Raw genomic sequence first — 12,971 nt, 5'->3', positions numbered from 1 at the left:
AGTGCAAGTAAACGTGCGCGACGTTTAGATTACACTGCAAGAAATACCTGAGCCAAATATTACACGCGCACGTGAAGCGGTGAGCGCGTAAATCGATGTGAAAGACGCGGAAAAACCAACCGCTCTCTCTTCAGTTGTCCTCATTATGCAACCCCTGGCATGGCCTAAGGGACGTCACATAGGCCATGGCTGCCCGATCGGCTGTCACTGGTCAACTTCGCGGCTAGATTCTCCCATTTCCGTCGTCGTCATCGCTGTGTACGAACCTCTTGTATGTCTGAACCTGTAGGCACAGTTTTGCCGCTTCTTTTGTGTTTTGAGTGCGCGCGGAGCTTGAGTGATGAGCTCAATACTTCCCTTTCAAGGAACCACTCGACTACAAACGTTTATTGCTTCAAAAACGCCCTACCAGCCCGAGCGCGCACTTGCGAGCAGGCACCCATGCCTGCTTTTTTGTGGCACCAGACCGGAAATTGGCCCCTCCGCGTTGCGGAGAAAAGGAGAAAACTACCCGGCGTGTGATATATCGAAGGCCGTCGAAGAGAACGCCGCGAGCCGCCCCCCTATCCGGGAGAGAGCGCGCAGCTTTTCTCGCGTTGTCGGCGGACGAGTTGAGGGGGAACGATTATGCGCGATTTCTCATCGCGCGTAGTTTCGTTAATTGTGAACGGATTTTCATAATTCTTGCGGGAGGAGATTTCTGGGACAATAGACTTTATCCCAAAATACATTACTAGTAGTCGATGGCAAGTGTTGCAGGGTTCCTTTAAAGGCGAAACTTTCTACCTCTTAAGGAGCAATATATGATACATTCCTGTTTCACACTTAAGAAAGAAACTACCACACCCATTTTTCATACGGTGTGACCACCTTGGTCACTTTTTCAACTCCAGTGACAGGAGCACAGATCATTTTTCAAATACCCACCCACGAACGAACTTGCGAATTCTCAGTAAGCAAAACAAGATAAAAAACGCCGACGACTACGACACGCCGTAATGCGAAATTTCTTCAGAGCTGTTCACGTGTTCTTGGTTTTAAGATAAATTGAGGCGCGTATTTTGAGAGACCCGCGTGCGTATGCATTTAGGGACCTCCCATCTTCCCTCTCATAAGCGCCAGTGGCATACCTCCACTCATGTATTGCGCTGTTTTCATTTAGGGTACCAGTGGGCGCATTCCCCGCCCACCTGCCCAAAGAAGCGGATTTTGTGACGAGCGGGCGTTACAGACATCTTTCGCCGTGCTCTGTTCACCTACTTTTCTTTCAATGTTTTCGCTGGGCTTTGCTCCGTTTCATCATCGTGCCCTCAATCACCCCCGTGCATTCTTCGTCGACCTAAGGTTTCGAACTATGTCATGTACCCCTCCGCGTTCGGTTCTGTCGGTTAAGAGGCCACCAAAACGCGATAATGGGCTCCTAAACACAGCGCTCCAAAACGACAAAATTCCCAGCTTTGCGTTGCTATTTTGCAAGAACTGTTCTAGCCTATTTACCTCGCCCTGTAGTTTGTTGTGGAGGCGGGTTCCTTCCTCGTACGAGCGCTAATTTTATAAGGTGAATCTCTTATATGTCTCGTTGGAAAGTTAATCTCGTTTCACACCGTGTCTGCAAAAATGATGCAAATAAACAAATGGACCAAGTGACAGCAGAAGCGAAGCAATGTATGCAAGCGTTGGTCAAAAGATAGTGGTCCCCATTTCTATTGATTAGTGAATAATTACAAATATAATAAAGTTAGAAAAAGGTAGATGAAGTTGAATCAAGCATACAAGATGAATACCGACATAGTGTTACTGTAGGCTAAAAGAACTAGCATGCAATAATCATGGACTAGTGTTCACAGCATTAAACGTGTGTAAGTAGATGATGATAAAATATCCTGGATAAGAATCAATTGAAACAAATGGAGGATGATTAGTATAAATTACATAACAGAAAGTACCGAATAACGAAGATGAAGATACATTGGGCTAGATTAAGACAGAATAAACTAGGTTGAAGTATGATTACGGTAGATTGCTCTATAATTGAGGCGCGTTAAGATGGATCAAGATAGGATAAGAGGATTAAAATAAATGACGATGAAATAAAGGGAATAACTATGAATAAGGGTGGATTAGATGCATTAGGCATGTTAAAACACGGTAGCGGCTGTGTCGACATGTGGACATGTGTGTGAAAAGTACGCTTCAAAAAAGTACCGAAGATTTTGCCTTCGAAGTACGTAAGAAGGCTTAGGTGCCATTAAAATATAGTGTATTGAAACCAACACCCCATAAAACATTAAAAGCGGTAAATCTGCTGTGCCTATAGCCATTTTTTTTGTATAATAACACGTACTCACAGTTCAGGTCTAGCGTTAGTCGCCCCGTTAGTGGCTCGGAGAGGTTGCTGTTGGAGGCACTGCAAAGGAGACCCGACAGTAGGTCTGGCCGGCGGAGCGGACCCAACTGTAGCTCGTTGCGCACAACGCCTTGCGCTCGTAGCACAGTGAAACTTGAGTCCAAGAGGTCATCATCCTTGAACCATAACACATCGGGTGCAGGATCGCCTGCACAAAAAAAAACATCGGCACGACTGAATTCGATTGTTTCCTTCGATGCAAACATACTGAGGCTTATTAGAATGTCTGCGCCTGCGTGCGTGCGTGAATGCGTTAATGAGTGTGTGTGTGTTCGTGTGACGAAGGTTTCCCAATTTAATGCCGCTGGATTGAACTAAGCAGCACAGAACATGTTGATGTATCATAACCAACGCGTACACAGAGTTCATTCTGTAGTGTAGAATAATACACTATAGGCGTGTGCCAGTTGACTGGGACGCTGACTGATAGGCGCTTATGCAATGCGACATTTCCTTTTTTTGAAGGCACGTCGTTCGGTTATATCAGCTGCACTGTATCTCGCTTCTTCTAAATACGTGTTTACAAGCAGATGCCCAGTTTTAATTTGGTGTGGTAACTAGCACTCCAATGCGTGTATTGTATTGACAAGAACCGTGCTAGCATTGCTTCTTAAAGGGGCCCTGAAAGGCATTTTGAGCACACTAAATGAACTAGCGCAACCGTTAGATTGGGTCGTCAACGTCCTCTGTGCCAAGTATTACTCTTTTACGCGCAGCGGAAAGCTCACACTTTTGTTGCAAAGTTTGTCGTTGTTTTCTCACCCTTCCCTTCGTGTTTTTGGACGCCGCCATCTTCACATGTCTACATCATCGATTTCCAGATGTTCGTCATGAGCTAGACATCATGCTATTGGGCGGCTTTTTCACGCACTTCCGGCAGAGATGAGTCGTCTGCTCAGCGTCGGCTCGCCGGCTGATCTGCCTGCGGAGTGCCGGAGTGCTTGGGCATTTTACGACAAACGAAACAAGTGTAAAACAAACGCTTAACCGTTTGTATTGAATGAAACATGGCCATAATACGACATAGATATTCTGTTACCTGAGTACGTTCCATAAAGAAAGCGTTGAAGCCCCGTGGCACTTCTTCGTGCAATCGCAGAGAACGCCCTCAGCCGAATGCCCGGGTTTGACACATACATTGTATTCAACTTCAAAAAAATCCAGAGATGCGTTTCTAACGAACACAACGTCACAACATGCGTTGAAAGTCTGAACCACGATTGACAGAGGATGGGTTGCCTCCTGCCCGTCGTAAATTCGGTACTCACCTCGCGCGCGGTTTGCGGGGACGAACAGCAAGTCACTTAACTCTGGCGCACAAGCCGATGGCTTTAGCCACGCACACTGCACATACCCCATGAGAGGTTGAGTCGTACGTCGCTCGAGAAAGATAATCCAGACCATGGGAAGCACTATCCACCCGCAGAAGCACAACGTCGCATTTCATCGCGAAACAAAGGCGTCCACAACACACACACCATCGCCTCGTGTAATGCCAAACGCATCTCGCACTTCCCAATGGGAGTGAGTGGTACGCCTGCAGTGCCCACATGTCGCGAAGTGGGGCCCCAAGCTGAACCGGGATCACGCAACCGTAACTGACCTCTGGAGCGGTTTGTGCCTTGTTGCCAAGGCAACCGATGTTTGAGATTGTCAAAGAAATGGCCTCGCTCCAGCGCTAGAAAGCTCAGAGCCGCGATGGAGCATGTTTTGCCAACGTTGCCGCTCTCCACCACGCGTCGCCCCAAGCTGAACTGGTCACATGATTGAAGAGTTTTGTGCACGGGTTCTGTATCGGTTTAATATGACTTTTTCACATGCCGCCGGCAGGAATTACCACCGCCGCAAAATAAGACCCGGCACCAGCGGGGCCACATCTGATACGGCGCTTTTTGGATAAACAGTGCACGGTGCATCAAGGGAACGAGCGCACGACCCTCCCCGTGCGGCTGCGAGTTCGCCGCCGATAAAAAGTCATATGTCGCCAGCAACGTACACCGCGAAAGGGCAAAGCCAGGCCGCCGCATACATGCGGCCAGATTTTTCGTTCGCTTTTCCAGCGTTGAGCGGAGTGCGGGTTTCATGGTGTCAACAAAGCTTGCCCGTAGCAGACGACAGTCTGAGCAGCACAATAGCGGAAGTACGTCACCGCGGCGGAGCGCAGCATCATGGGAGGCAAGGCTCGCGCGCCGTCAACAGCGGAGCGTAAGTCGAAAGGAGGAGGAAACGCGGAGCGGCGATAATGCGCGGTTTTCGATGTGCAATTTCTCAGCAAATACTCGTCGCTTTAACATAATTCTTGCGGGAGGAGATTGCAAATACATTGCGTTATTTGGGTACAGGTACATCCATGCATCGGCGGAAGGTATTTCAAGAACCCTTTAACTGGTAAGTTCGAGTGCCGAAGTTACTTAATAGCGACTGCCCACAGCCTGCTTATCCCCCTTTTTGAGTTTTTTTTTAGCTTTGTCGTGTTTCTCTGTATTTAACTTGGCGGGAATGAGTCTGCGTACGAGGTTGGGGAAGCGTAGCCGTGAGAAGGCTTTTAACTTTTCGTCATTTTTTAGAGGCGGAAACGCGCCTGTAGCTAATAAAAAATAATTGTGGCCTGTACATTGCCACCTATAAGGACTACTTGTTCTGCGGTGTCCTTCGCAGATTATTTTATAAACTGAGCAGAACCGTAGTTTCATTCTCCACTACCTTATGTGTACATCAGCTCATACTGTTTTCTGTGAGAAAGGTCTGGTAAATACCTAAAAAACATAAATTACATGCTCACTCGTAGGAACCACCAGTGTTAAGGGCTGTGTTATTCACAACTGCTTTAGAAGGTCGTTGCTGCTTGCACTGTTGTCAATATTTTGGTAAACCAGGTATTGCTGGCCTCAGCTCAATCTTCCTATGGCTTAAAATGAATTTAAATTATTGTTACCGGATCACCCCACCAAGAATTCTACAGAATCTATGAAACTGGGCGCCTTAAAAGATGGACGATGCCCAAAAGCAATTTCACTACTCCCATTGGACCAAAGATATTCGTAGGACATCCGTTTTACAGCGGAACGTCCAAGTGCCGCGCTCGACGTCTGGTGGACGTACTTCTGATGTATTTTTCTGGCAAACGTGAACGTCCGTTCAATTTGGTCCGACGGACGTCCGAGCTACGTTTGTGCATGGACGTTTACTATGGCCCCATCAATAACGTTCGCTGGACGCCCATCGTACGTCTGTATGGTTGAAGCAATATTCCTCAATCATGTTTGTAACTCATCGTAATTAGCCTCGCGTTATTTATGTTCGGGAGGCAAACAATTTGTAAGCTCAGAAAACAATTGTAGTAGCTGTAACCCTCGCACTTTTCTGGCTCGCGCACAAATAACTCGTTGCGGCCCGAACGAGTCAACTTTACATAGTTGTGTTCTAATTCAAAAAAAAAAAAAAAACGACAGCACATCTCGTAAAGTTTTATAAAACAGATGGGTTGATATGCAATGTTGTATTGTTTGGTTTGCTGCTAATTAGGCTGAAAAGTATTGTTTTGTGCTGAACGTTTTTCATTATTTTTCTTTTGTGCGATACAAAGCCAACACTGGTCAAGACACGTCAAGCCGTATAGCCATAGCCATTCGCGTTTGTGTGCGAGTTGGGAAGCGCCAACGAACTTCGATTATCTTAGAGAAAGAAACCCTGCTGCTTTCTTCTAGACATCTTTTTGCTTCCTCAACGAAAGGTAAGACATTTTTATAAGTGCCGGTGAGTGGGGAGGGGGCGGGAAAATCGTCTTTAGCTTTCCGTGTTCTGCAAGCGCCCTAATAGCCGTAGGTTGCGCCGAAGTTAGGCATAACTGGCTTAGCGCGTCTTGAATGACAGTGTAAAAATGCGCTCAGTGAATCACCTTTTCTTCGCAAACATAGACGGAATCACTTTTTCTTCGCAAACATAGGCGCGATAAATTAGTCATATCGTTTCCTTAAAGGGGTCCTGAAATACCTTCCGCCGATGCATGGATATACAAGTAACCATATAAGACAATGCATTAGCAATCTCCTCCCGCAAGAATTTTGTTAAAGCGATGAGTATTAGCTGAGAAATCGTAAATCAAAAACCGCGCATTATCGTCGCGCCGCGTTTCCTCCTTCTTTCAACTTACTCTCCGCTGTTGATGGCGCGCCAGCCTTCCCTCCCGTGATGCTGCGCTCCTCGGCGGTGACATACTTCCGCTATCGCGCTGCTCATACTGCCGTCTGCTACGGGCAAGCTTTGTTGACACCTTGAATCCCTCACTCCGCTCAAGGCTGGAAAAGCGAACGAAAAATCTGGCCGCATTTGTGCGGCGGCCTGGCCTTGCCCTTTCGCGGTGTGCGTTGCTGCAGGGCAGCACGTGACTTTTAATCGGCGGCGAACTCGCAGCCGCTCGGGAAGATCGTGCGCTCGGTCCCTCATGCCCCTCATGCACCGCGCACTGTTTATCCAAAAAGCGCTGTATCAGATGTGGCCCCGCTGGTGCCGGGTCTTATTTTGCGGTCGTGGTAATTCCTGCCGGCGGCACGTGAAAAAGGCATTTTAAACCGATACAGAACCCGTGCACAAAACGCTTCAATCATGTGACCAGTTCAGCTTGGGGCGACGCGTGGTGGAGAGCGGCAACGTTGGCAAAACATGCTCCGGCGCGGCTCTGAGCTTTCTAGCGCTGGAGCGAGCGCCATTTCTTTGACAATCTCAAACATCGGTTGCCTTGGCAACAAGGCACAAACCGCCCCAGAAGTCAGTTACGGTTGCGTGATCCCGGTTCAGCTCGGGGCCCCACCTGGCGACATGTGGGGACTGCAGGCGTACCACTCACTCCCATTGGGAAGTGCGAGATGCGTTTGGCATTACAGGAGGCGATGGTGTGTGTGTTGTGGACACCTTTGTTTCGCGATGAAATGCGACGTTGTGTTTCTGCGGGTGAATAGTGCTTCCCATGATCTGGATTATCTTTCTCGAGTGACGTATGACTCAACCTCGCATGGGGTATGTGCAGTGTGCGTGGCTAAAATCCATCTCGGCTTGCGCGCTAGAGTTAAGTGACTTGCTGTTCGTCCCCGCAACCGCGCGCGAGGTGTGTGCTGAATTTACGACGGGCAGAAGGAGGCAAGCCATCGTCTGTCAATCGCGGTTCAGACTTGCAACGCATGTTGTGACGTTGTGTTCGTTCGAAACGCATCTCTGGATTGTTTTGAAGTGGAATAAAATGTATCCGTCAAACGCGGGCATTCGGCTCAGGGCGTTCTCTGCGATTGCACAAAAGAAGTGCCACGGGGCTTCAACGCTTTCTTTGTGAAACGTACTCAGGTAAGAGAATATCCATGTCGTGTTATGGCCGTGTTGCATTCAATACGAACAGTTGAGCGTTTGTTTACACTTGTTTCGTTTGACGTAAAATGTCCAAGCACTCCGACACTCCGCTGGCAGATCAGCCGGCGAGCCGACGCTGAGCAGACGGCTCATCTCTTTTTTATTTATTTATTTATTCGAAATACCTACAGCGCCGGTGGGCATTTTCGTAGGGGGGTTAATTATTAATAACAAAAACATCATGTAATCATACAAGCCAATCAATGGGAATACAGGTTTGTTTCGGTAATCAGAACGCAGCAGAACATAGCAACAGAATATAATTCAGAACAAAGCAACAATATACGATCAAAAGCAGTAAATCAAATGTTAGCATTCAGGAAACACTTTCAAGAGCAGTCAAAACATTCGGTAAGCGCACAATTTCATTCGGGAGCACGTTCCAATCGTTAAATGTATTCGGAAAGAAGGACTACTTAAATACATTGATGCGGCACTGGAACGGTTTAATTTTTTCTAAATTGTCTCTTCGTGCGGACACGTAATTGCCGGACACGTAATTCGTGCGGACACGTAATTGCCGGAAGTGCGTGAAAAAGCCGCCCAATAGCAGGATGTCTAGCTCATGACGAACATCTGGAAATCGATGATGTAGACATGTGAAGATGGCGCATCCAAAAACATGAAGGAAAGGGTGAGAAAAAAGCGACAAACTTTGCAACAAAAGTGTGAGCTTTCCGCTGCGCGTAAAAGAGTAATACTTGGTCCAGATGACCTTGAATACCCAATCTAATGATTGCGCTACTTCATTTAGAGTGCTCAAAACGCCTTTCAGGGCCCCTTTAAAGCTATCAGCGGTTCGTGCACGTACTCTTGTTGAAAGAGATTGTCGTTTGGTATGCCCGCGTTCACACTCAGCCCGGCGCTACCTACGACGTGGTGTGCGCAGTGGCTACTTTTACGTTCACTCAGGTTTACCGAAAGGGTTGTAACAATTTTTACTGTGTGAGCGCGTTGCGGAGATCCGTAATGCATTGGCCTTGAGGTGAAATGTAGGCACGGTGTGACGAAACGTGTAAGAAGCCGTACGGTGCGTTTTAGGTGGGGGGGTGGAGGAGGCGATAGACTCATAATTGATAGACGCCGTCAAAGCGCGTAGGTGAAAAGCATGCATCGTATCGAAACGCAACCTACTGACGCTGCCAAGCTTGGAGTTGGGCCACTTGGCATATTAAAAATATTGAAATTTGAGGGGAGGGGAGAGGCATTTAGCCTGGCCAATCAGGCTTTCGGTGCGCATAGTTACGTCCCTCCGCAAGTGCCAGTCACCGTGTGAATGTATTGTGCATAAAGGCCCATTCACACTTGCGACAGGAGAAACAAAAGCGGTGTTGATTTCTTTTCTTGTTGCTGCGATCTAGATTAGCTGTAGATTCGAGCCAACCAAAATAGTTCAAAAGCTGGCTAAAATTCTTTTTGTGTGTTTAATAATGTGGCCATATATAGGACTACATAAACCATGAAGTTCGAATTTACATGTATTTGACTTCTGTCGGGTGGCTTCAAAAAGAAACCTGTAATTGTTGCTTTTGGTTTTGCAGGTGCTGACAAAGGAGTTGGGGGAAAAGTTTCAGCCAACATGTTCCTGGCATGAAGCGTAATGGGCACATGAAAGGTTTTACTTACTTTGGGAGTTATAAAGTGTTAAATAAAGAATTTTCAAGCTTTGCGACATTGTCTCATCTGTTGTGCATGCCGTACTTTGCAACATGTAATCTATTTCATTCAGTATATTTGTTTTAGCAGCCTGCTTAACTGTTCAATACTTCTTTTTCAAGCTAACTCTTTGTTATTTAGCGTGCGTTGCTGGAAGTTTTGTTTTTAGCAATTTAATGGAAATATCCCAAACATACTCGGTATAGATACGTAAAGCTTAATAGTGTAGGTTTCAGTTTTCTAGTAAACGTGAGACCAGTACTTGCTGATAATTTCAGTGCTTTACTGATAACATGCCTTGAAGTACTACTCCAGCTTTAAGTATACTCAATACAAAAGCCCCTTCTGTAGCTTGTTTTGCCAAAACCCTAATTATAAATGATTGTACCACACACGGTGTGGACCGACAGCTCCACACCCTATTCATATTTTTCTTGGCAAGAGTAGGAGGAGAAGGAGAAGGGTTGACAGCATCGTAATGTGGTGTGGGGCCCTCAAAAGAGTGGGAGCACTGATGCTTGCAGTCGCATAATGCAGTGGAAATTGCGAGCTTATCGTAACCCCTTTCCGATACGGAACCATGTGTACACGTTGGGCTGTCATGTTGAAGCATCCTCTTCACCGAGGTAACTGCCTACTGCAACTTATTCATACTTATGTTGACACAACAGCCCGCAGTGTATGCATAGTCCTTATTGAAGTCACGACGATTAGCTTGCAACGTTCCACTGTGTTATGCTTCTGTAACATCACTGTTCGCACACATGGCAAGAGAAATATAAATAGGGTGTGGAGTTGTCTATCCACAGAGTGCATGGGGCAAGCATTTATAATTAGGGTTGTATCAAAACAAGCTACAGAAGAGGCTTTTGTACCAAGTATTCTTAAAGCTGGAGTAGTGCTTCAAGGGATGTTATCAACAAAGCACTGAAGTTTACAGCGAGTACAGGTTTTCCCTGATTCGACAAATTTAGGACTAAACGCGGACGTCCAGCCGATATTCAATATCCGCATTTTGTTATCCGCTGGACGTCCCCTGTACATCTCGTTTTGGAAATGTCGATTCTGAACATTCGCCGGATGTCGGGAAATCAGGCTAGGACGTCTGGCGGACGTTCGTAAGATAAGCAATTTCTTTGCATCGGACCATCCCACGGACGTCCCTAAAACGTCCGCTGACTTTGTGCGGGTGTCTAACGGACGTCCAAATGTCCGACACCGGATGTCCAACGGATGTTTTATGGGCGTCTGTGGTTCAATGGGATGTTTGTTTTGTTAGTAATAACATTTAACAGCATCAAACCCTCACTATTTGTGCCTTCTTAATCATTGCTGTAAAATTCCTTGACATTACTTATCTGTGGCTTTGACTAAGATAATTGTGGTCCCAAAAAGCAGCTCCACTCGAAGCAGTAGATATGATCAAAGGTATTCAGTACAAGATGGAATAGAAAGGAAACGTTTATTGACATATCGCAGTTACATATTGCTGGTTTCTGCGCTACGGAAATTGACGTTTAGGTGTCACACAAATATGTGCTACAGGTTTGGCAATATCTACCATTCATATGGCAGTTTCTGGAGATCCGATGTCCGAAGCGGCGACTTTTGAGACCCACCTCATTTCCGCGGAGCTTTTCGTATTGTACTTCTAAGGCTAAATTCTCACGCGATACGTGTGCAGACAAATGATGTGGTTAATAAATTTAACTCTTTTTTACTCCTCTACTATCGTCTCTCAGCTTCTCATAAACGACTATGTATACCTTTCCGCAACCCCATGTTACCTATGCGTCCTACGACAAGGCGGCGCTATTCCTGTTCTGAATGGAAAAACTGAATGACATGGCAGACATTGATACAAAGGAATAGAAAAACTGGAGCACCCCCATGGGCTCAAATCAGCTACAAAAACTTTTAGAAGCCCCGAATGCTCTAAACTCCCGCGGTACCACAAAAATGCTGAAATTCACTCGTTACGTACACAAAAATTATGTTACACTCACCTCCTTCAACTTCACATACAAGTAGGACGGTGGCGCCCTCGTTGTATGGCCCAAGAACATCTACTTGCTTCTGTCCGTACTCGTCCAGAACAATCAGCTCTTGCGGAGGCACTGCGGGAACAAATGTGCATATACTTATTTCCCCTTTTAGACGCGAAGATAACAATGAAAGGTGCGAAACTTATACACATTAACCGATCCGCATAAGGGGCGAGGTGGCTGTCGGTGGTGGCTGGCATTTTGAAAAACAAATGGTTTTTCTTAAAATAGCGCTTTTTGCATGTTTCATTTGAAGAATTTTCATCGTTGCTTTACTCTACGCCCCTAAAACATTCCCTACACAGAGAAAGAAAATGCTCATCGGATGAAACCGGAGGGTTTTATTAGACTACCTGCATTAAATACTGTACAAATCGCACTGCCGTAACAGAAATATTTTTTATCACCTCTTGTAATTGCAGGTTGTCCTCTCAGGTTTCCAGAAGAACGCCCCTGCCAGACAATTCAACATCATGCAATGCCACTCAAGGCTACCCAATCACAAAAACTATTATGAATAAAAGGCAGTCGCTTGAAGTAGTTTGACAGCTCGGCGGGACGTTTCTTCATCACTCGGATGGAGGCAAGAAGGTGTGTGAATTCGGCTGGACCTTCGACGTCACCGTAAAGTAAGCGTCCTATTTTGCTTGCGAGATCACCTTGAATTTATATCTGATAGATATTGCGGCCGAATAAAGATTTATGGCTTAGAGAAATGTAAGTAGCTCCGGTGTCACAAACACGAAGAACAAAAGTTGCGTCGACTAGAAATTCAGTGTAAGCCAGCAGTACGCCTGTAAAAAAACTTCACCTTCAAAATACTGCATACTACTCAATAAAACTTCGACCGAAGGACTCAATTAAATTTTAGTTTGCTTCAAAATATTACTAGTGCCAGCACGCCCTGGCTCTTTTAAACATTGATTGGAATAAAATTTTGCTTAGGAGATGAGTGCTAGCGGAATCAATATATTCCCTATGCTGATACATGTAACAACCCCACCGAAATTTAGGCCATTCTGCCTGCAAATGCGGATGGCCAGAACACCTGCAGAGTCATTTTCACTTCGTAATGACAGTCTCAATGGCTGGGATATTGGCTGTGGTATACACTGATGAGCACAATCTCAACTTCAGACACGTTGTTGGATAATTTAAAATTGATGCACGTTAACTGCTGCAAGGTTAGTTAGGCCGGTCGCTGTGACATTGCAAGCCGTATTTCTCAACCACAAAACCCCTCAACTATTCCCTTTAGTGAAAATTAGTGGATGCAGAATGTCGAACATACGTACGAACTCTTCACAGAAGTCGTCCTGCGATACGACCATTCGACGTAACTCAATCTCGGTAAATTATCTGGAATCAGGGTTTAAGAATCGTGATGGAGAATCGACGCGTGCAACCTTTCACCAGATAGACTACATGTATCGCACACCTGGACGTTTTTGGCGTTCCCGGAG

General features: G+C 46.1%; 1 protein-coding gene across 1 annotated transcript in view; it reads right to left on the bottom strand.

Annotated features, from left to right (window-relative positions):
• Positions 1 to 12,971, bottom strand: part of LOC144179424 (neural cell adhesion molecule 2-like) — a 187,494-nt gene that overhangs the window by 40,196 nt on the left and 134,327 nt on the right. The window contains exon 4 of the mRNA XM_077707775.1: positions 2,349 to 2,555. Coding sequence (XP_077563901.1) covers positions 2,349 to 2,555 — 207 coding nt within the window. The remainder of the gene's footprint in view (positions 1 to 2,348; positions 2,556 to 12,971) is intronic.

The sequence above is a fragment of the Haemaphysalis longicornis genome, unplaced genomic scaffold (genome assembly GCF_048455015.1).
Source record: "Haemaphysalis longicornis isolate Haplotype H1 unplaced genomic scaffold, Haemaphysalis longicornis Haplotype H1 scaffold_4, whole genome shotgun sequence".
In the NCBI taxonomy this organism is placed as follows: domain Eukaryota; kingdom Metazoa; phylum Arthropoda; class Arachnida; order Ixodida; family Ixodidae; genus Haemaphysalis; species Haemaphysalis longicornis.
The sequence above is the reverse complement of the archived record's forward strand: the minus strand, read 5'-3'. Positions and strand labels throughout refer to the sequence as shown.